Source organism: Rhinatrema bivittatum, chromosome 4, assembly GCF_901001135.1.
Source record: "Rhinatrema bivittatum chromosome 4, aRhiBiv1.1, whole genome shotgun sequence".
Lineage (NCBI taxonomy): Eukaryota > Metazoa > Chordata > Amphibia > Gymnophiona > Rhinatrematidae > Rhinatrema > Rhinatrema bivittatum.
Genome location: NC_042618.1, coordinates 188,652,996 through 188,675,890, shown reverse-complemented (window position 1 = coordinate 188,675,890; position 22,895 = coordinate 188,652,996). Strand labels below are relative to the sequence as shown.

Sequence of the window (22,895 nt, the reverse complement as noted above, 5' to 3'; positions counted from 1 at the left end):
TCATCCGAGGGTGATCAAAACGGTTTACATGTTTGAGTTACATACATAAAAGAAAATAAGAATTTAACAAACAAGATAAAAATCAGGACATTAAAATAAGAGAATTAGAGGAGGTGACGTGATGTGGTAGCTGGGAAGTCGCATCACTTCCTAGCTCCCGACCCGCCTTGCACATCGCGTGAAATCTGACCGCAAAAACACCCCATCTCCCGAACCGGACACCACAGCGGGGAACAGCATATGTGCACGGTCAGGGTTCGGAGCAGAACGACGCTGCCAACACCGACTAAGAGTGGAAAAAAGGACAAAGAAATGGCGCGAGTCCCAGAATCCAAAATGGTGACCGCATCCGAAAGTGAGTCCTCTCCGCCCCCGATGTCGCTTACCCTTGCCCACATTAAAGAAGCCGTCAGGGAGGCATTAGACGAAAAGTGGGCTATAATAACTGCACAGTTAGGGGATGTTAGGGACTCTCTTGCCACCTTGCCCCCGCAGTTAGAGGTGGTGGAAACGAGGCTATCAGCACTTGAGGATGCCGCGAATGTGAACCTCCCCAAGATGGCGGCCCGCGATTCAACCCTGCAGACCCTCCAGGCCAAAGTGGAGGATTTGGAGAACAGGGCTCGCCGGGACAATTTGCGACTCTTGGGTTTTCCTGAGCACATAGAGGAGCGCTGTCTGTGCTCTCTACGTGAGTCCTGGCTCCCAGAAGTCATAGGGTTACCGCACTGCAGGGTAAACTTGTGGTGGAGCGAGCACACCGACTGGGGGGGGGGGGGGGATCCCTGAATTTGCAGCACCCCAGGCTTGTTATAGCCAAAATCCTTAATTCAGCACATAAGGAGAGATTTGGAGGGCTTCACGGTCTCGGTCAGAACTCCTTTATCAGACTCACCATATCCGAATATTTTAGGATTTCTCCTCCTCGGTATCTGAGGCAAGACGGGGATTCTCCCCTATTTGTTCCACTCTACAGAATCGCGGCATAAAATTTGCCCTGATGTTCCCGGCACGCCTAAGGATCTGGCACGCTGACAAAATTCATAACTTTGACTCCGTGGAACTGGCAAAGGGCTTTATGGACTCATTACTCCTTGAGACGAACACTTTCTCTTGGTAAAATAAGTTAGGGGCCTGGATACCCAATGGCTTGCAAGGAGACTCTTTCCTGCAACACATGATGACTTCTGGTCCCTCCCTGACGGTTGATATAAGCCACCGTTGTGGCATTGTCCGAGAGTATGCGAACCGCTCGGCCCTGGATCTGTGGGAGAAAACGCTTGAGCGCTAGACGGACAGCTCTCGTCTCCAGACGGTTGATAGGCCAGGCTGTTTGATCCGACGTCCATTGGCCCTGTGCCGAGAGCCGTCCACACACTGCTCCCCAGCCTGCGAGACTGGCATCCTTAGTGATAACTATCCATTGTGGGATTTCAGAGTCCACTCCCTGCAGCAGGTGATCCAGAATGAGCCACCACGAGAGACTGGCGCTAACGGGGGAATCAGCAGCGGAGCCTGAAATTCCCGGGAGATCGGCTTCCAGCGGGAAAGCAAGGCTCTTTTTAAATGCCGCATATGTGCCAGAGCCCACGGCACCACATCTATCGTGGAGGCCATGGTACCCAGAAGCTGCAGATAATCCCAGGCGGTGGGGGGGCAGAAGAATCCGAAAACGTCGTACCTGCGACTGAAAAGCCAGCACTCGCGCCACTCGGAGAGAGACCTTGCCCACAGCGGTATCGAAGTGCACCCCCAAGAAGTCGAGAGACTGCGACGGGGTGAGCTGACTCTTGGCAAAATTTACCACCCAGCCCAGCGACTGAAGGAGATGCAGAACCCAGTCGATCGCTTGCTGACATAGGTCGCAGGACTTCGCCCGGATGAGCCAGTCGTTGAGATAAGGGTGGACCAAGATTACTTCCTTCCGCAGAGCTGCTGCTACAACCACCATAATCTTGGTGAAGGCTCGAGGCGCTGTCGCAAGGCCAAAGGGCAGGGCTGGAATTGGTAATGCTGCCCCAAGATCTTGAACCGCAGAAAGCGCTGATGGCCCTTCCGGATGGGAATATGAAGGTAAGCCTCCGTCAAGTCCAATGAAGCAAGGAACTCTCCGCGGCGTTCTGCAGCTATCACCGACCGCAGGGACTCCATCCGGAAGTGAGGAATCCGGAGAGCCTTGTTGACTATCTTGAGGTCCAAGATTGGCCGGAAGGACCCCTCCTTTTTGGGCACCACAAAGTAGATGGAATAGTGGCCGCGCCCGTATTCCGCTAGAGGCACTGGAATGATGGCCCCGAGGGCACGGAGGCGATCAAGGGTCTGGCGGACAGCCTCCTGCTTTCTGGATGGATCGCATGGAGAGAAGACAAACCAATCCCGAAGAGGCCGAGCAAATTCTAAAGCGTAACCGTGTTGTAGAATATCCAAGACCCAACGGTCCGAGGTGATCTCGGCCCACTCCTCGAGGAAGAGGGAGAGGCGTCCCCCTATTCTGGGAGTCGAAGAGTGGACTGACAACATCTTATTGGGAGGATTTAGAGGCTGCTCCTTGTGCAAAGGTATCGCGAACGGGCCGCCGCCCGCGAAAGGACTGAGACCAAGACTGCGATCTTGAAGAAGTACACTTGTGAGCCGGAGATCTAGACTGTCGGAAACGTCGCTGTCCCTGGAAACGGGTGCGCGAGGAACTGAAGCCCTTGAACTGCGAGGACGGTCTTCCAGCAGCTTATGCACCTTATTGTCGCCCAGCGACTTAATCAGCTGGTCCAGTTCATCCCCAAACAGTAATTTCCCTTTGAAAGGAAGAGAACCCAGCTGAGCCTTAGATGAAGAATCCGCGGACCAGTTACGTAGCCAAAGAAGACGCCTCACCGAGACCATGGACAACATGGACTGCGCTAACACCCGGAGAAGATCGTATAAGGCATCCGCCCCATATGAGATAACTGCCTCCAGGCGCTCCGCTTGCTGTGCCTCCGCCAAGGGAAGGTCATGGGTACTAAGCAGTTGCTGGACCCACCTTAACCCTGCCCGTTGCATCAAAGAGCTACAGACCGCCACTCAGACACCCAAAGCGGATACTTCAAAAACCTGTTTTAAATAAACCTCGAGTTTGCGGTCTTGCAAATCTCACAAGGCGGCACCTCCGTGACTGGGATGGTAGTCCTCTTCGTGACAGCCATCACCACGGAATCCACTTGAGGAACCTTGAGGAGCTCCAGGTACTGCTCCGGGAGTGGGTACAGCTTGTCCATGGCCCTGCCTACCCTCAGGGATGCCTCGGGGGTTTCCCATTCTTTAGTTAATAATCGTAGGAGGCTAGGGTGGAATGGAAAAGTCTTAGCAGGCAGACGGAGCCCTGCCAGAACCGGATCCCCCTTCTTGGAAGTGGTAGTGGGTTCTGGAGACTCCAGTGGAGGGTCGGCATCCAATTCCTCCAGGACGTGTGGAATAAGATGGTCCAATTCATCACGTTGAAAAAGCCGAAGAACCCTGGGATCATCGCCCTCTACCTGCGGAGCTGTGTCATCCAGATCCGGGTCCACAAAGGGGTCCTGAGGAGGAGGGGGAGCCGGTAGAGGGGGCTGCGAGACCACCTGCACCCGAGAGCTTGAGGGGGCCACAGCCGACCAGGGAGAGACACTCAGCCCCCCTTGGGACTCCTCAACCCGAGGGACTTTCAGTGGGGGAGAGGGCAAAGCCAGATCCTGCTGCTGCTGTTGCTGGCTCAGCCGAGCCAGATAGGCACTGTGCATCAACAAAATGAAGTCCGTAGAAAATGGCCCGGGGGGAGGAGGGGACAGAGCAGGAGGATCCCCCTGAGGCAGGTCCACATCTGGCAAGTCCACCAGGGTAAGAACCAGGGGTGAGGGAGCCTGTGCGAGGGCCGGATCAGCGCTAGAATGCAAAGAGGCATCATCGTAGAAATCCACGATGGCCACCGTTCCCGCATCGGATGGGAATGGGGCCGGCCCTTCAACACCCCGGCGTGATTTAGCGTGCGAAACAGTGCGCCCCTCCGGCCTCGAGGTGCCCTCCCCACCGAGGAAGCACCCGGCACAAAGACCCTCCCGAGACATCCAGGAGGTCAGCTCTCCGCACGCGGAGTATCGCGCAGCGTGCGGCATGGAGGCAAGAGCAGGGAACACCTCCGAAGGCTGCCTGCAGCTGAGAAACCACGCTGCTTCTCAAACCAACGCTCGACCCCGGAGAGCAGGTATGCGACCAAAAGCTCTCCATCTTTGGTTTTTTTTTTCCTCTCTGTCAGAGGAATGTCGCGTCTCTGACCAAAGAAGGCTGCTGCTGAGGAAGAATGGCCTCTCAGGCAGCGGGTCGGCAAAATGGGGGAGAGGCTGGACCACCAGCTTACACCCCAGGCAGCAGAAGAGAAGAAGCTGAAAAATTAAAACTACACTTACCCCAAAATGGAGACAGGCAACAGGAGATAGAGAAAGAGATAAAGAGAGAGGCCAGTCCCTGACAAGAGTCCTGCCTGCAAGCTCAGACCCAAGTGCCAGAGGCAAGCTCTCCGAAACTTCTTTTTATTATCCTTTTTTTTTTTTTTTAAAGAACCAGATCCATCCAACGAAATAGAATAGAAAGCTATAAACTAAACAACTATCCCTTTTAAGCTGACTGGGGAACCGTAGGTGAGACCCGCATCTGCTGGAGTCAGAGGAATACTGAGGGGACACAGAGGGCGCTCTTACTAATAAGGGTCCGCCTTCCTAGCTTTTGCTCTGACTCCATCTGCTGGAAGGGGGAGACAACCCATGACCTGGACTGATCCTGGTATGTACAGGGAACCAGCTAAATTCTGCTCCACCCTTGGCCCACCCCTAACTTATCCAGCTAAGTTTTAACTGACTAAAAGCTTAGATAAGTCAAGGGTGGTCCAATGGGTGGGAATTTGTAATCCCTTTGAATACAATCTTAGTTTGAATGTGGTGGGAGAACTTAGTTATCCTATGTAAAATGAGATCAATAAACAACGAGACCATATAATAACAAAACAAACATTACATTATATTACATTTTCCATTTACATGTCGTCCTACTCCAGTAAAGGACAAAATTACATCAGCAAGACATACACAGCCATACAGTGCTTACCTGAGATACAGAAAAGATGAGAAGACCCCAGTGAGGATATATGACAACCAAAGTTACTGTCAAGAAGCATTTGCAAATTATGGAAAGACTTTCTGCCAACACCTGGGAAAATATAAACACAACATTTTCAATAAGGTTTAAGGTTGTTTATTTTAATACCGTCATATCAGTAAAACCATAATGGTGAACAATAAATTAAGACATGAAAATACAATAATAATATTAATAATAATCAATTCCTAAAACAGATAACAGTAGAATAGTAAATAAATGAAGCATCGTAAAAACATCAAGTGAACTTAAAATTAAATATTAAAATTAATAAAGTAAAAGGGAATAAAATAGTAACATACAAAGTGACAATGTGCTATGTTAAACTGAATTTCCCTGTGATTGTGGTTCTGTGTAAGCACATTTAAATAACCAGGTTTTAAGTTCTGCTTTAAATTTTTTAATATCAGCTTGTAATCTTTTTTCTTCAGGCAGAGTGTTCCATAGTTTTGGGCCTGCTATAGAGATTGCTCGTTCATGAACTTGACTAAGTTTGCCGATTTGATTGTTGGTACCGTTAGTAGACCTTTATTAGCTGACCGTAGGTTTCTCTGTGGGACGTGTAGACGTATCATTGTGTTCAACCATTCTATATTTGAGCCATAGACTATATTATGAATAATGCATGCAGTTTTGTACTGTATACGATAGATAAGCGGCAACCAATGTAATGAGATGAGTATGGGCATTTGTTATATTTGTATAGGACTTCTTCAGGACTGTGTAATTCCAAAAGGATCGCATATATCAGAGTGCTTTCTGAGACTAATTAAGCTATGTTTATAAGAGCAAATTTGGCAAGCTATCTATATAAGCAGTTTTGGCATTTTACTCTTAGACTGGCATGAACAAACCATATCCAGAGAAAAACACCGAGGCATTTTTATTATCCAGAGTAGAGAAGACCTGTACTGTAGCCTCACTAGGTTCTACTGCTTTCTCTAGCCTGTGGTTACAGTATTGACCGGGCAACGTGTTTTTATGATTAAAACTCTCATTCAAAATCCAATCCACTTACACTTTGCTACATCCCTTTATGACTTGCTCACCTTTAGCCTTACAAACAAATGTGCTTGGGCCAAAACCCAGAATGGTTCAGCCACGAGTTCCACCACTGCGGAGAGACCAAAGAGCATCACTCCACTCCTGTAGTGTGGAACCAGAACAGGATCCGGGACTTCAAGCATGTGCAACCAGACCCAACCCAATAACAAGGCCCACAGCACACCCAGCGGCACACTACAAGAGAAAGGCACAAGACAAAAGGAAAAAAAAAAATCCTCATTAAGGCCTTGTTTCATGACCAGTTACAAAGTCATTAAAGTCAGTGCTTCAGTGTAATGCTGGATTGATTCCTGGATCAGGTCTTCTGGGGATGCTGCAGAGGCAGCATTCACAGCCCCAGCAGGGGGCAGGGGGAGAATCATGCGCAACATTAAGGGTAATATCTGGTGGCAGAATTAAGAGTCTATGATGCAAGGCTCCAAAAAGGAGCCCTAGTGCTTGGCTCCCAGCCTTAGAACCTTTACTGCAATGACCAAAAAACCTGTAGAATGCACGATAGAGAAGTACAAACAAACATTCACAATTACACTTCTCAATCTTATCTAAACATGATTGGTTCAGAAGTGGTTGCAGCAGGATTGCCAGGCGCACCCTCTATAAGTCTCGGGTGCAAGGGGGTCTGGGAGTTCCCAACTTAGGTCGCTATTTTTTAGCGGCGCGTTTTAAAACGCTTGTAGATTGGCACAAACGGACCAACCCGAAGCCCTGGCTTTTATTTAGTCAGCAATTAGCTGGGGAAACTCCTTTAAGTAGTCTGTTGTGGCAACCCAAGCGGACATGGCGTATCCATGTTGAGGGGCTCCTACCGCCGACTATGCTGCTCGCTCTCAAACATTGGGCTACAGTAAACATTTACTTGTGGGGAATAGCGAATACCATCAGTCTACGTTTCTTTATTCTAATACTGACTTTTCACCTGGCTTTGAGAATGCGGCTTTCCTAGGCTGGAAACAGAGAGGGATAAGTACATGGGCCCACCTTCTGGGGTCTGGAGGGCTCCTTTCTTTTGTAGATTTACAAAAGAGATATGACCTGGCGGAATCTGACATTTTTCTATATTTGCAACTCCGCCATTTTGCACAGGCCTCCTTGCTTAGTGGGATCCGTTTACAGACGCAATCTGACTTTGAGAAATTGTGTTTGAAGGCAGATTTCACAGTTAAAATGTTGTCTGTGCTGTATTCCATGTTGGGGATAGGGGTGTTTGAGAAATCACCGGGCATGTTGGCCTGGGAACATGACCTTCAGGTGACTTTCACACAACATGAGTGGGAACAGATTTTCAGAAGCATGGGTAAGGGGCTCATTTCCTCTTCCTTAATTGAAAACTCTCTGAAGTTATTGCATAGATGGCATTATTACCCGCAACGTTTACACCGCATGCTGCCCCATTTACCGGATAAATGTTGGAGGGGTTGCCAACAGGTGGGCAGTTTTCTCCATATGTGGTGGGAATGTCCGTTACTCATACCCCTGTGGCAGGCCATTGAATTTTGGATTCAGCAACTATGTGGGGTAACCATGAGGCTTCTCCCACAGCATGCCTTACTGGGCACTGACTTGATCCCGGGCAAAGTGGGTTCCAATCGCCTAATCATGTATGTATGTACGGCTACTAGACTTGAAATTGCCAGGAATTGGAAGCTGGTATATATCCCGTCCCTGGCTGAAGTACAAGTTAAACTAAGCCATATGTATACTATGTCGGAGATCACGGCCAGATTACGAAAACAGCTTCCTAGGTTTCGGGATGTGTGGTCGGGCTACTCTAATTGGAAGTTACAATGTGGCGCAGCTGGGGACAGTTGAGGCGTCCCTTGTGTGCTCTTTCGCATTGAATCGCGGGAGTTGCCGGGCTAGTATCTCTATTATATCATTTGTTAATGTATGTATCTTTACCATCCTACCATTGTTCTTTTGCTTATCACTAGCTACCTATGGGGGAGGGAGGGGGGGTCAATTCTAGGGAGGGTGGGGAGGGGGTGGGAATACTCAAAATGGATAATTATGGTTGACCATTTGAATGTTTGCCTTTCCTGATGTTTCAGGTGCCTATGTGCACAAATCTTTTGTATCTTGCATTTGACCATAATAAAAATTTAATTACAAAAAAAAAAAGAAGTGGTTGCAGCAAATTTTACTGGCTGCAATCTGAGCCAGTGTTTTCAGCGATTCATTTTAAAGCTTCCAGGAGTTTTCAAGGGCTTTTCTTCTGCTCGAGGTCTAGCAAGTGAAGGAACCAGTCATGTCTCTGACCCAATTCCCCTTGCTGCCATTCAACAACAATCTGCCTCGCACCCAGAAGGAAGGATAGTGCCAAAGCTTCTATTTCCAGGAAACCATCCTTACCACAGCCAGAGCAGATTCACCGTCTGGGTCCAGTTCTTCTTTGCATTACCGCTAAGACAAGCCCGTCGAAATGCTTCTCGTGCTAAGAAAACGACTGTGGAATAGAGCAGTGTTAGCCTGAAAGATAAGGAGTACAATTAACTGCTGCAGCAACTTTACTTCAAACAAGTGGAAAGAAAGCATGGCCATGGGAGCCTTCCTTCTGAGGCTGTCAACTGGAATGACAGTTTTAAGAATGTGATCATCTGTCCACTAGGAACTTAAGCCCACAAAGCTATTTCACTTAAGCCATTGCTGACTTTCAGAAGATAAATGTGTGATTTCAGTAGGACCCGAGGAATCCCAGAAAGTGTCCAGAGCACAGTTCCTTGTCATGCAGGTGGCTCCAGTGTCATTAGCGCTCGCGAGCCAGAAAATGTAATCAGCGCTGTTCATTCTGTCCCCTGAAGTGATGGGAATCATGAAGCAGGCTGAGATTTTCACTACCCTGCATGCCCGACAGGCATGATGAACGGAGCTGTGCACACAGCTGTTTGGAGTTTCTGGCTGCCTTTCCAAGCCCTTCATGTCCGGCGAGAAGAGAGTCTGGAGCTCTCAAAAGGAAAGCGATTCAGAGAAAAGAAAAAAGAAACCATGTTCACTGCTTTTACCTGACGTTGACAATGCCAATAATTTCCTTGGAAACATAACGAAGAGTGAATGCATTTAAGCCAAAAGTAAGCATTCTGAATAACACCTGGGGATAAAAAACAACAAAAAGAAAACAAAACACAAAAGCAGAAAATTAAAACAAGTAAAGCACAAAATACAACTTCTAAGAGAAAGCCTTAGCTGTGATTTTTATTTTTTTTCCAAATTTATTAACCACCTTTCTCATAAAGCAGTACACAGAAAAACATGAGCACTAGTTAAAACCAGAAAAAAGTGCCACAAAGCATGATGAACGGAGCCACAAAGATAAAACAAATTCAACATCAAACATTGGTTAAAAACTTTAGCAAAAACCTGTGCAAGAAGCAGAAATGAAAAGGCAGCAGTTAATTTGCATGCAAGTCCCACCATCCGTATTCCACTCTGTAACAGAAAGTGAACTGGGCTACAATACTCAACTGTGAACAGCAATTTATGGTTACATAAAAATACATACGTTTAGCCAAAACTACTTAATTCTCAGTTTAAATAACTACTTTCCTCAGGTGACAAAATACTCTGCGAGAGTGTGTCCCTGTTGGCGTAATACTTTGCATAATGCCCTGGAATGTAATCAACAAAACAATAAATAATAGAATATTTATTTGTGTGTAATGTATTTTTATCTTGCACCCTCTAATGTTTGGGGTAGGTTACAATAATACATGCATAAAAGTAGCCAATAACAAGAAGCTATATCACAATATGGATAGAACGAGCTCTGAAGGACAAAAATACATTAAAAGTAATCAGAAATAAAATCAAATACTGCTGATCACAATCCCCACTCTCACTGGGGCTCTATGTGTGCATGTGAGCGAGAGCATTGCTGTCTGAGTTTGTGTGAGAGATGGGAGAATTTGTTTGTGTCTGAGTGAGACTGACAATTTTTTTTTTTGCATGTAGGTGATAGATTGGTGAGATTCTGCTTATGAAGGAGTGAGGAAAAAGAGGCTTTTAGTGCGTGTGTTAAATAGGCAGGTGGTATGTCTGGGTTAGGTTGTGAATTAAATTTCTTTTTTGAACGTTGGTGTGAGTGAGATTGAATTTTTGTGCATATGTATTTGTGGACAATAGAAAAGCAGGCATTGCATGTGTGGGTGGATTTGCATATGGGTTTATCTATTTGAGAGATAGAGGCTATTTCTATGTAAAAGAGGGAGGCTGTGTGTTGTACGAGAGGCTGTGTTTGTGTGTACGAGAGATATAGGGAGACTGTGTGGCAGTGTGAGACTTTGTGTGTCTCTGTTAGAAAGAGAAAATTGTTAAGTTCTTTGTATTTGTGTGTGTTAGAAATGCTAAGAGTTTCTGTATGTGAGAGAGAGAGATTGGTTTGCTATGTATATGCATTGGTGACCATGTCAGATGTGTTTGTGAAATGGAGGCCAGTTCTATGTGGCACTCAGGATCCAACACCCAAAAAAGTTCCACTGCCATCAGCACCTAAAAACCCTGACAATTTCAGATGGATGGCACTAGAACTTAGAAAGCTTCGCCATCCCTTCAGCAGCCTGGAATTCTTCAAATGTATGAACAAACAGACCAGGGGTATTTCATCCATCTCCTTGCCTTTTATACCCTGGCTAGAGAGCTCCAATCCTCACAAAAGGCCCTTCTTTCCTCCTCACCCCCGACTTCTGCCGAATTGAACTGCAGAAGACTAACAGGCTGATGCAATACCGACATGATTAAATGGGCACTTATGATTTAGCACCCACTCTCTTAACCCGTGCCGTTCCACCTCTCCTAGGCGCCTGATTTAATATTTAAATGGGCTGCCACGATAAAAAAGGAGGTGCTAGGGAAAACTGTGCATCCCTAGCGCCTCCTCAGCATCAGGCGCCCAGGAGAGATGGTTGTCAGTGGGTTAGGAAAACAGATGCTTGGTCTGACCCAGCATGGCAATTTCTAATTTCTTACGAGCATCCGTTTTCCTAACCTATGCACAGCCATGGGTTAGGAAAATGGACACTGGTTAATTGAGTGTCCGTTTTCCTAACCTGACCGGTCGGCGACATTTTTTTTTTCCCAGTTTTCCTTTTTTCAGTTCCTCTGACTTAATATCACCACAATATTAAGTCAGAGGAAGTTAAGAAAAGCAGTATTTTCTGCTTTTTCTTTTTACGTTTGAGGCTCCTCAAGCATTGATGCCTGCTCTGGGGCAGACGTTACTTTCCGAAAGTAAAAATGTGTAATCGGGCGCACATATTTATCTTTTATTTGCGTCGGAGGGATAATAGTTACTAGCCTCATCAACATGAATTTACGTGAGATAAGCGCTATTAATTACGTGCTGGTTTGGATGCGCTAATCCCCTTATTGTACAAAGGGTTTTGGACACACATCCAAGTGCCTGTAAAGCCGTGCGCTCGGCCGAGCACACCATATAGCAGGGGTGGGCAATTCCGGTCCTCGAGGGCCACAAACCAGTCAGGTTTTCAGGATATCCCTAATGAATATGCATAAAAGAGATTTGTATGCACTCTGCCTCAGCTGTATGCAAATCTCCATTATGCATATTCATTAGGGGTATCCTGAAAACCTGACTGGTTTGCGGCCCTCGAGGACCGGAATTGCCCACCCCTGCCATATAGCATTGGCCTGTAAGAGCTTTCGGCTGCTATGCTCCCAAGATCTGGAACAAAGTTCATTTACTCATCCGCCAGGACCCAAACTACCTCACTTTCCAGAAAAAAGCCAAGGCATGGCTATTTAACCAGGCCTTTCCCCAGTCGGCTAAGGAATATTAAAGTTTTTCCCACACTTGGTCCTTATGCCATACAATGGCACTCAGTGTGTTAAGAACATTTAACCATGTTATACCAGTCTAAGTCTTAATTTTTGTAATCTTCTTTAAGACCAAACTTGGCAAAAAGTGGAATATCAAATATTTATAAAACAATAAAGATAGTTTTTCTCTCAGTAGCAATTTTTCTCTCTCCTTAGTTATATGATAGCGATATATTATACACACTTTAGAACAGTGTTTAACCAGTTTGCCTTCAGATCTGATCAGGGATGCCACAGAAAAGTCACCACTGCCTGATGCTCAGATCCAAGCCTGCATCTGGGCTCTGCTCAGCAACAAGAGACACCAGCAGTGATGTTTAAATGTGTAGGAGCTCCTGAGAATCTGTGCAATCATGCATGCCTCTTCTTCCTAGCTACAGTATGAGCCCTGCAGTGTGGTCCCCACATTACATCCAGCTTCTTCTCCTGTTCCCCATGTTCAGCCTCTTCATCTGAGTCCTTTCCCCAGATTGATTGAGATGGGCAAAGCATGTACTGAGCACTGAATGAGAATTGGGAAGAGGAGCAGTGAAGGAGTTCTGGCAGCCACATGAGGCAGCCAAGGTAACTAACTGAGCCGACTGCAAACACCACACCAACCTTTCCCTAACCCTGCACTTACAGAGGGAGCACTCCATCATGATGGGTTCATACGTGTTTCTGCCCCCATTTCCTTTTGTTTTAAAATCTGGAAGACAGACTGGTGGGATTTTTCTTTTGGCCATATGAGTCCCTTTCATAACCACACTGCCTGCTCCATGGAGGTTGATGTGCCATTTTTGTTAATGTAGGTATGCCTTGGATGTGAAAAGGTTGAGAAACCCTGCTTTAGAAAAATTGTCTGCCTGTCTTTCATATGGACAAAATGATTTTAATTTATAAAGGGGTAAATTTTAAACAATAATATTTTAAAAAATAAGATATAGTAAATGGTGCTGTTTATTTATGTCCATGACAAAGGGAGGCTGTGTATATGAGTGTAAAACAGAGGACCTCTTTATTTTAGGCTTATATACAGCCTTTCTTCCCTGAAAAAAAGAAACCCAAAGCAGTTTATAGTTTAGAATCAAGGCACATCAATTCCATTCTGAGGAATTATGCACCAAGCAAAAAAAAAAAAAAATTATATATATATATATGCAAAAGAATATCAAAATGTGTGCATACTTACATGCATAACAAAATTGCTTCACAGATTAAAAGCTGCCACCCAAACCTTTTGGAGTTTCAAATATTTCTAGTCTCTATTACATAAATTAGACTTCATTATGTTTGTTGCTAAAAAAAAAAAATCATGTGCTTTCTACATTGCTTAGATAATTGTGCTTGGTTTTAGGAATAAAGAGAATTAACAAGATTGGAAAGGTGCACTCCATGGAATACACAGAATCCAAAGGCATTCTGACCACAGAGGGTAAATTTCCAAACTGCCACTCTTTGCATCAAACAATAATACTACTAAATTATGTTTTTGATGCTGATGCACTGAAGTGCTTAAGTTATTTACATATGAAAAAATTACAAGCTTACTTATGTAAGGCCATTTCTGTGACTACTAAATATAGCTATCTACTATGTATATACTATAGCTGCCCTAACATGAATAACAGGTCCTTCCTAAAGGAACCCAATTTTTTTTTTTACTACAGTTTATCATCTGGCATCAATTTTTATCTGACCTGCAGTAAAATGGCATCATTTCGGGCTTATTACCATGCTATATTGTTTTCAAAATGCATGTACTTTGATAGTATTATTGTACACTATTTTAAGTGCTATTTTTGGTGTGGGGAGGTGGTATAGAAAATCTTTTGAATAAATACTAAATTCCTACCAGTCCTGCCGGACTGTTGGGTCAAGATCCATTAAAAAAAAAAAAAAAAAAGAAACTAGAAAAACTATGAAAATAAAGATTATTATATTCAACGCTTTGGACTGCAATTAGTAGCTATCAGAGGGGTGCACAAGTGGGGGTGGGATAGTGAACAATCCTGGGGGAAAAAAAACTGCAGTGCTGTTCAGTTAAACATTCCCTGTAAGGTGCCATGCATGCACAGTTGCTCACCTGACCCAGGAAAAGAGAAACTGGAGCCTCACAATATCTGTGCCATCACTGCAAGCAGCTTTGAAGCTCACAGACCAGCATTTCCTGCCTGCTGATCTCCTGCATTGTGAGCAGGCAGAAAGTGCCAATCCACAGCTTTGAAGCTCCTCACACTGCCAGTTTAGATGCTATACTGGTATGCAGACTGAGGTAGATACTTGGGAAGAAGACAAGGTATACAGAGAACAAATGGGGTGGGGAACTGGACTGAGGATTCACTGTCTGCACCACCAGGGGAGGGGAGAAAGAGACAGACACCCAGCCTACCAACCATGCAAGTAAGTCCAGCAAGCCAGTCAGGCTGAAGAAAGAGAGTGAGAGAAAGTCAGCCAGTTAAAAAGATTATATCTGTACATCTGTTGTGGTGTCTATCTCCTTGTATTTGTTTGGGTGTGTTGTGTCTCTCTCTTGGTCTCTCTGTCTCTTCAGGTGCATGGGGTGTTTGGGTCTTTGTGTGTCTCTCTGTGTCTTAAGTACTGTCTTGCCTTTCTGTACCTGTCAGGGTGTGGTGTGTCTGCCTCTCTGGCAATCAGTTCAAGAGTTGATTTGTTGATGAGAGTCTTTGACGCCAAGTCAGGAAGTCAGTGTATTACATCTCATGGATGGAAAATACAGCTTTAAAAGTGTGCTCACTCCTGAGCTATTACTTTATTATGTATTAGACCTACCAGACAGATTATGTAGCACAGGAGATTCTGAGACTTACATATCTCTTCTGAAGGGACCTGTGAAGTCTTGAAAGCTCATGCACAACATCTTTGTTGTTGGTCTTCCATATTGGATCAGAGTCCAGAGATTCAAATTTTCTCCAAGACCAATATATACCGGCAATAAAAGCATGCTTCTTAAAGCATGAACAGCATCATGGGGATTTCAAGGACTTTTTTGTTCTAAAGGGTTGGTGAGAACCAGGTATGTCAGAGTGACGCCGCTTTCAGCCTTCAATAAAAAAATGAAGTTCATGCATTTTGAGCTCTACTGCTCATAATGAGGAATTAAACAGGATAAAACGTTAGTACGCACAGTCCTCAAGGAATTAATACAAGGAGAAAGAGTAGCTTTGGGATTTTCTTTAGAAAGTATACAAGCCTAACAATCTGACCAAGCAAATAACTGATAATCAAGCACAACTATGACAAGTATCTGTCAACAGCACCTCCTCTCCTCTCCTTCCAGCAGTGGTGCTTAACGTGTCCTTGCCTCCACCCTCCCTTAGCAAGCTGGTTTACATGACATTCATAGCAAATAAGCCATGAGATATATCTGCAAAGATTATGCAAGAGCAAAACTGTGCTAAGCATGAATATTTCAAGCCTATTCATTAGGGTCAGCCTGAAAATCTGAAGCGAGGGAGGAGGAGGAGGAGGACATACAAGGCGCACTACCGTCATAGAAGGTCGCATGGCTCCAGGTCCCGAGGACCTCTCCAAAGCCTGTGTGGCAGCGGGCAGCTCTCACCACGCTTTTGTAACCGCAGGGCTGACACTGGACTCGGCTCCATGACACCCAGAACTCGGCGAGCGGCCACCAGCCCCACTTTAATAGTCCAAAAGGCACCCACCTGCAGCCCCATGTTATAGGACGCGAGCTGAGCCGTGTCCGCCAGCACATCGTGGGACTCCATCCTTCCTTCCTTCCTCCACTCCCGGCCCGGAAGTGTCAGAGGAACGTGGCGAGCTCCAACCGACCGCTGCTGCCGGCGCAGCGCGCCTCAACCTCTACCGGCTACTGTGACTACGTCATCATTCCAAGCCGGGAACTGACAGACACGTCTGCGCACTCTAATGACGTCAGCAAGCGCGCGGGGGGGGGGGGTGCGGTTATTTTCTGTTTTTACGTTGTAGTTGGGTTTATCCACCTCTTCAGACAGAAGCAAGGAGCAGTTAAAGGTTTGGTTAAAAAACTAAATGAATGGATGAGGCGGGGTTTCGGCAATGCACATTTTACCCAAAAGTAACCCTTATGTCATCGCAAAATTTGAGGGCGTTAGCAAGTAAGGATTCAAACTCTCCCACTGAAGCCGCGGTGCCACCTCGTCCCTGCAAATTAAATTATGCCACGAGTAACAGGTCTGTTAGAGGCTTAGAAAAAAAAAAAAAGCGTCGAAAACTTTTTTTTTTTTTAAAGTGCGTTTTATTTTCCCAAACCTTTCTCCTTAGCTACTACATTTGTGCTTATTTCTTGCAGAGCTTTCAGTAATTTGAACAGAAAATCCACTTCAAAATCAGAATTTTGCTGGGCCGGAAACAGGTCAGGATTGACTGAGAGACAGAGATGAAGCTACCATTACAGCCGGCAGAAACAGGGATGGATTTGTTTTTCTGCCACCTACTGCTTTCCACCATACCTCTCCCAACTCCCCCACCTCCGATTTCCCACTCCGTGAACTCCTGATTCATTTGCTGCTCCTCGCAGGATTGCATTTAAGGTGCCCATAATCATAGTGCCCTTTGTAGCTGTGCTAGCGCACGGCCCTAAAGTAAGCAGGAGTTTCTCTTTGGATTGGATATTTGGTGCCTTCAAAACGTGGTGCCCTCAGCGATTGTCTGTGTCTTAATATGAGCCTGGCTCTTCCCTGCAGGGCAAGCAGGTGTTTTCGTTTCTCGAGGAGCTCAGATGTTGCCATTCACTGAAGAAGAAGAGTTGTACTGAGAATTGACTCTCCTTCCCCTTCCATGGGAATCTACTCAATTGGGCCTGAGTTCCAATGCCAAGGAGCAAGCACTGGAGGGCAGTTCCCAGTGGTTTTCCTTCTCTTGATGAGACCAGCAGCAGGAGCTGTGGACTGGGCTTCCAGGACAACAGGCCTAAGGTACTGATTTCCTGCTGGAGTGAGACAACAGGCCAAACAAGGCACTGGTTTCCCTGGTAGGGCAGGAGCTGAAGAAGAAAGAGAACACCACAGGTAAATCTGACCAGACTAGCATGCTTGGGTGCAAACAAGGACTGGATGAGCCCCAGTTCATAGTGGAATCTCTTTGGGAGAGAGTTGGGCCTCACTTGACGGGTGAGTGAACTTCAAGTCAGTTCACTACCCACCTTACCTGCAATTTTATCATGACAAGGTAACATTACGCACTCATCCAAGTTTTCTACCAAAGGGGCTTTCCACTTTTCACTTAATCCAGTCCATCACACTACCCACTTTTTGTCCAAAACCTCATTCCAATGATAATGAAAGGAAACTTCATACTCTGGACTGTAAACTTGCGCTTGCCTATTATAAACAGCGCACCCAAATGCCTAACAGACCCTCATAAATTTTTCTATCCTTTAATCCAAACGCATCAGGACTTCCAGTCACAAAACGAACCTTATCATGCTGGATATCAAATTGCATTCAGTTCTGGTCCAAACGTTCCAGTTGGAGAAACAAGGCCATTCACTGAAACCAGGCCAGCACTGATGGCAACCCGTCCGGGGCCGCCCAGTTGTTTACCCTTTTCCACTGAGAAAATTAACCATTTAATCGTACTCTCTGTTTCTTATCTTTTAACCAGTTTGTAATCCTCGAAAGGACATCGCCTCCTAACTCATGACTTTTTAGTTTTCTTAGAAGCCTTTCATGAGGGACTTCGTCAAACGCCTTCTGAAAATCCAAATACACTACATCTACTGGTTCACCTTTATCCACATGTTTATTAACCCCTTCAAAATAAAAATTTGTGAGGCAAGAATTCCCTTGGGTAAAACCATCCAGTGGACGGCCGGCGCCATCTTTAAAAATGGCGCCGGCCATCCAGTGCTCCTACCATGTGACAATGGCATGGTTACCCTGTCACATGGTAAGGGCAAAGGGCCATCGGCACCATTTTTATTAGTGGCAGCCGACGGCCCGAGAGCGAGAGATCGCTCCCGGGGCCCACTGGACCACCAGGTAATTTTAAACGTTTTTGGGGGGGTCGGGAGGGTGGTGGAGGCTAAGGGAGCGGTTTTAAAGGGTTGGGTGGGTTTTTTGTTTATCGGCCGACAGCCCGAGCGTGAGAGAACGCTCCCGGGGCCCCCGCTGGACTACCAGGTAATTTTAAAACGTTTTTGGGGGGGGTCGGGAGGGTGGTGGAGGCTAAGGGAGTGGTTTTAAAGGGTCGGGGTGGGTTTTTTGTTTATCGGATCGGGCACAGCCGATTAAAAAAAAAAACGATCGAGCCGGACGAAAAAAAATGCACGATTTGAATCGGAACCAGAACCGAACCAATTCCGGTTCCGATTCACATCTCTAATTTTAAAAACCTTTTATTATGACTTTTTGCCTCTAGAGACAACGTCATTTCAAATTCTCTCTTATCCTGCCTTATCAGTGTTTTACACTTAACTTGACAATGTTTATGCTTTTTCCTATTTTCTTCAGATGGATCTTTCTTCCAATTTTTTAAGGTATTTTTTTGGCTAACATAGCCTCTTTCAGCTCACCTTTTAACCATGCTGGTAATCGTTTTGCCTTCCTTCCACCTTTTTTAATGCATGGAAGACATCTGGACTGCTCATCTAAGATTGTATTGTTATAACTCTTTATTTATATATTTCCAAACAAACAGAGAAAAGTACATAGAAGCAATAACTCATATTGCAGTGAGGTACATGGCAAAAGAGAGTACATAGGGGAGCAAATGATTGAGGAACAATAGAAGTGGAAATAAAAAAATAACCCCAAGTGGCACCACAAATTAGCTTAAGTATCATTCAAATAATCAAGATACAGCCCCCAAGTACTGGTAAATTTAGCATGCTCACCCTTAAGACTGTACCGTAGCTGTTCCAGATCAGCAATAACCTGTATTTGTGAGCGCCAGTAAGGCATACTAGGGGGTGACTTTTTTATGAATGAGAGTGATCGTAGAAGTGGAAATAAAAAAATAACCCCAAGTGGCACCACAAATTAGCTTAAGTATCATTCAAATAATCAAGATACGGCCCCAAGTACTGGTAAATTTAGCATGCTCACCCTTAAGACTGTACCGTAGCTGTTCCAGATCAGCAATAACCTGTATTTGTGAGCGCCAGTAAGGCATACTAGGGGTGACTTTTTTATGAATGAGAGTGATCGTAGCATCAGTCATAGTGCCCAGGGAATGCCCCCCAGCACCAGTAGGGAACCCATTGGGGCCAGGACATTTACCCTCCGGTAACAACTTGATAGCTGCCTGAATTTCAAGCAGAGAAATTGGGGCAGCCATAAGATTGTATTTTTAAACAATGTACAACACCGGTAGTACACTTTTAACCTCGGTAGCTGCACCTTTCAGTTTTTTTCTATTTTCCTAATTTTATCAAAGTTTCCCTTTTGAAAATTTAGTGTTAGAGCTGTAGATTTACATATTTCCCCTTCCAGTCATTAGTTCAAATTTTATAACGTTATGATCACCATTGCCAAGTGGCCCCACCACTGTTACCTCTCTCACCAAATTTTGCGTTCTACTAAGAATTAAATCTAAAATTGCTCCCTCTATCGTTGGTTCCTGAACCAATTGCTCCATGAAGCATTTGTTTATTCCATCCAGGAATTTTGTCTCTAGCAAGTCCTGATATTACATTTACCCAGTCAATGTTGGGGTAATTGAAATCTCCCATTACTGCACTGCCAAATTGGTTAGCTTCCCTGATTTCTCTTAGCATTTAATCATCTGACCATTTTGGCCAGGTAGACGGTAGTATACTCCTATCACTGTACTCTTACCCAACACATGCGATTTCAACCAATATAGATTCTACTGAGCATTTAGGAATGTATCTTTGAAGGATACTAATGAAATAGGAGAGTTAGGGCATCCCAACAGAGAGGTTCCAATAAAAGCAAACGTAGTCCATGTGCTTGTAAGTAAAGAATCCAAATTATCCCTATCAACTGAAAGCAGGTTGTTAATACAAACAAAAAACACACTTTGAAATGTCTGTCTGCCATTGCCAGAAATCTAAGAAGTAAGATGGGAGAGTAAGAGCGTATAGCAGTGAATGATGAAATAGACATAATTGGCATCACAGAGACTTGGTGGAAGGAGGATAACCAAGGGGCAGGGCTATATCAGGATACAAATTATATCTCAATGACAGGGAGGATCAACTTGGAGGGTGTGGCACTTTATGTCCAGGAGGCTATAGAGTCCAACAGTATAAAGATCATACAAGAGACTAAATGCTCAGTAGAATCTATATGGGTTGAAATCGCATGTGTGTTGGGTAAGAGTACAGTGATATGCGTATACTACCGTCCACCTGGCCCAAATGGTCAGATGATGAAATGCTAAGAGAAATCAGGGAAGCTAACCAATTTGGCAGTGCAGTAATGGGAGATTTCAATTACCCCAATATTGACTGGGTAAATGTAACATCAGGACTTGCTAGAGACAAAGTTCCTGGATGGAATAAACAACTGCTTCATGGAGCAATTGGTTCAGGAACCAACGATAGAGGGAGCAATTTTAGATTTAATTCTTAGTAGAATGCAAGATTTGGTGAGAGAGCTAACAGTGGTTGGGCCACTTGGCAATGGTGATCATAATGTGATAAAATTTGAACTAATGACTGGAAGGGGACAATATGTAAATCTACAGCTCTAACGCTAAATTTTAAAAAGGGAAACTTTGATAAAATGAGCAAAATAGAAAAAAACTGAAAGGTGCAGCTGCCGAGGTTAAAACTGTACTACCGGTGTTGTACATTGTTTAAAAATACAATCTTATGGTGGCCCCAATTTCTCTGCTTGAAATTCAGGCAGCTATCAAGTTGTTACCGGAGGGTAAATGTCCTGGCCCCGATGGGTTCCCTACTGGTGGTGGGGGGCATTCCCTGGGCACTATGGCTGATGCTACGATCACTCTCATTCATAAAAAAGTCACCCCTAGTATGCTTTACTGGTGCTCACAAATACAGGTTATTGCTGATCTGGAACAGCTACGGTACAGTCTTAAGGGTGAGCATGCTAAATTTACCAGTACTTGGGGCCGTATCTTGATTATTTGAATGATACTTAAGCTAATTTGTGGTGCCACTTGGGGTTATTTTTTTATTTCCACTTCTATTGTCCCTCAATCATTTGCTCCCCTATGTACTCTCTTTTGCCATGTACCTCACTGCAATATGAGTTATTGCTTATATTTACTTTTCTCTGTTTGTTTGGGAAAATATAAAGAGTTATTACAATACAATCTTAGCTACGCAGTCCAGATGTCTTCCATGCATTAAAAAAGATGGAAGGAATGCAAAACGATTACCAGCATGGTTAAAAGGTGAGCTGAAAGAGGCTATTTTAGCCAAAAAAAATCCTTCAAAAATTGGAAGAAGGATCCATCTGAAGAAAATAGGAAAAAGTATAAGCATTGTGAAGTTAAATGTAAAACATTGATAAGGCAGGTTAAGAGAGAATTTGAAATGAAGTTGGCTGCAGAGGCAAAAACTCAATAAAACCTTTTTAAAATACATCTGAAGCAAGAAACCTGTGAGGGAGTCGGTTGGACCATTGGATGACCAAGGGGTTAAAGGGGCTCTTGGGGAAGATAAGGCCATTGCAGAAAGACTAAATTAATTCTTTGCTTCTGTGTTTACTAATGAGGATGTTGGAGAAATTCTGGGTCCAGACATGGTTTTCAGGGGGTGATGATTCAGATGAACTGAATCAAATCACTGTGAACCTGGAAGATGTAGTAGGCCAGATTGACAAACTAAAGAGTAGCAAATCACCTGGACCGGATGGTATGTATCCCAGGGTTCTGAAGGAACTCAAAAATGAAATTTCAGATCTATTAGTTAAAATTTGTAACCTATCGTTAAAACCATCCATTGTACCTGAAAACTGGAAGATGGCTAATGTAACCAAGGGCAACCTTCCATAGGTTGCAAAAAAAGAAAAATTTCTTACATTATTATATCACCTCTGCAACCTATGAGCTTGGGATTCCCAGCATGCATGGCAAAATGCCCTGCTTATCGACAGAAAAAATCAAGTTTGCTTACCATAAATGGTATTTTCGGTAGATAGCAGGAAATTTAGTCATGCATTCCCTCCCACCTCCCTGGACAGCCATTCATCCTGACAACGCCTACACTTGCATGAGCTTGGAAAACAAACTGAAGGGAAGCTTGAGGAGTGCGGGAACCTGAGGTCATGCGCACTTCAAAGCTCTTCGAGCTAAGAGAGTAAGCTCCGCCTTCATGACATCACAGATGATGTCACCCAGCATACATGGCTAAATGCCCTGCTTGTCGACGAAAAAAAGAGATCTAAGCATCATAGTGGATAATACCTTGAAATCATTGGCTCAGTGTGCTGTGCTGGTCAAAAAAGCAAAAAATGTTAGAAATTATTAGAAAGGGAATGGCAACTAAAACAATGGATGTCATAATGTCTCTGTATTGCTCCAGGGTGAGACTACACCTTGAAAACTGTGTACAGTTCTGGTCATCACATCTCAAAAAAGATATAGTTGCATTGGAGAAAGGTGACCAAAATGATAAGGGGCATGGAATGGCTCTCCCGTTAGGAAAGGCTAAAGAGGTTCCCTAATCATACAAGGATCAGTCCAGAGAAGTGGGTTGTGTATCCCAACCAGCAGGAACTGCTACATAACGAGAGTGCCACCTGCAGTCCCTCAGTATTTCTCTGACTCCAGCAGCTGGAAGATAGGCACCTGCAGTCTTAGTTAATTTTTCAGTTTAGTTAGATTTTTTTTCTCCGGGTTTTTTTCTTCAGGATTGCTTCCTGAGGTGTTAGGCACCTTCGTGGGCCATCCCTTAGTCGAAG

At 44.7% G+C, this 22,895-nt stretch overlaps 1 protein-coding gene and 1 long non-coding RNA gene across 4 annotated transcripts in view; one reads left to right on the top strand and one right to left on the bottom strand.

Moving 5' to 3' along the window:
- RFT1 (RFT1 homolog) overlaps positions 1-15,911 on the bottom strand; it is a 79,634-nt gene extending 63,723 nt beyond the window's left edge. The window contains exons 1-6 of one of the 3 annotated variants that reach the window (XM_029599415.1): positions 15,723-15,849; positions 14,868-15,100; positions 9,228-9,313; positions 8,578-8,694; positions 6,213-6,402; positions 5,113-5,214 (exon numbers count right to left, since the gene is read on the bottom strand). In XM_029599415.1, the coding sequence (XP_029455275.1) occupies positions 5,113-5,214; positions 6,213-6,402; positions 8,578-8,694; positions 9,228-9,301 (483 nt within the window). In that variant the 5' untranslated portion in view covers positions 9,302-9,313; positions 14,868-15,100; positions 15,723-15,849. Of the gene's footprint in view, positions 1-5,112; positions 5,215-6,212; positions 6,403-8,577; positions 8,695-9,227; positions 9,314-14,867; positions 15,101-15,722 lie in introns of those variants that run through there. The other 2 variants (XM_029599413.1, XM_029599416.1) reach the window with 2 other exon arrangements.
- Positions 15,912-15,974: 63 nt separating this feature from the next.
- The window catches only part of LOC115090391, a 47,401-nt gene continuing 40,480 nt past the window's right edge, over positions 15,975-22,895 (top strand). Inside the window, exons 1-2 of the long non-coding RNA XR_003856391.1 lie at positions 15,975-16,230; positions 16,349-17,066. This is a non-coding gene — a long non-coding RNA (uncharacterized LOC115090391). The remainder of the gene's footprint in view (positions 16,231-16,348; positions 17,067-22,895) is intronic.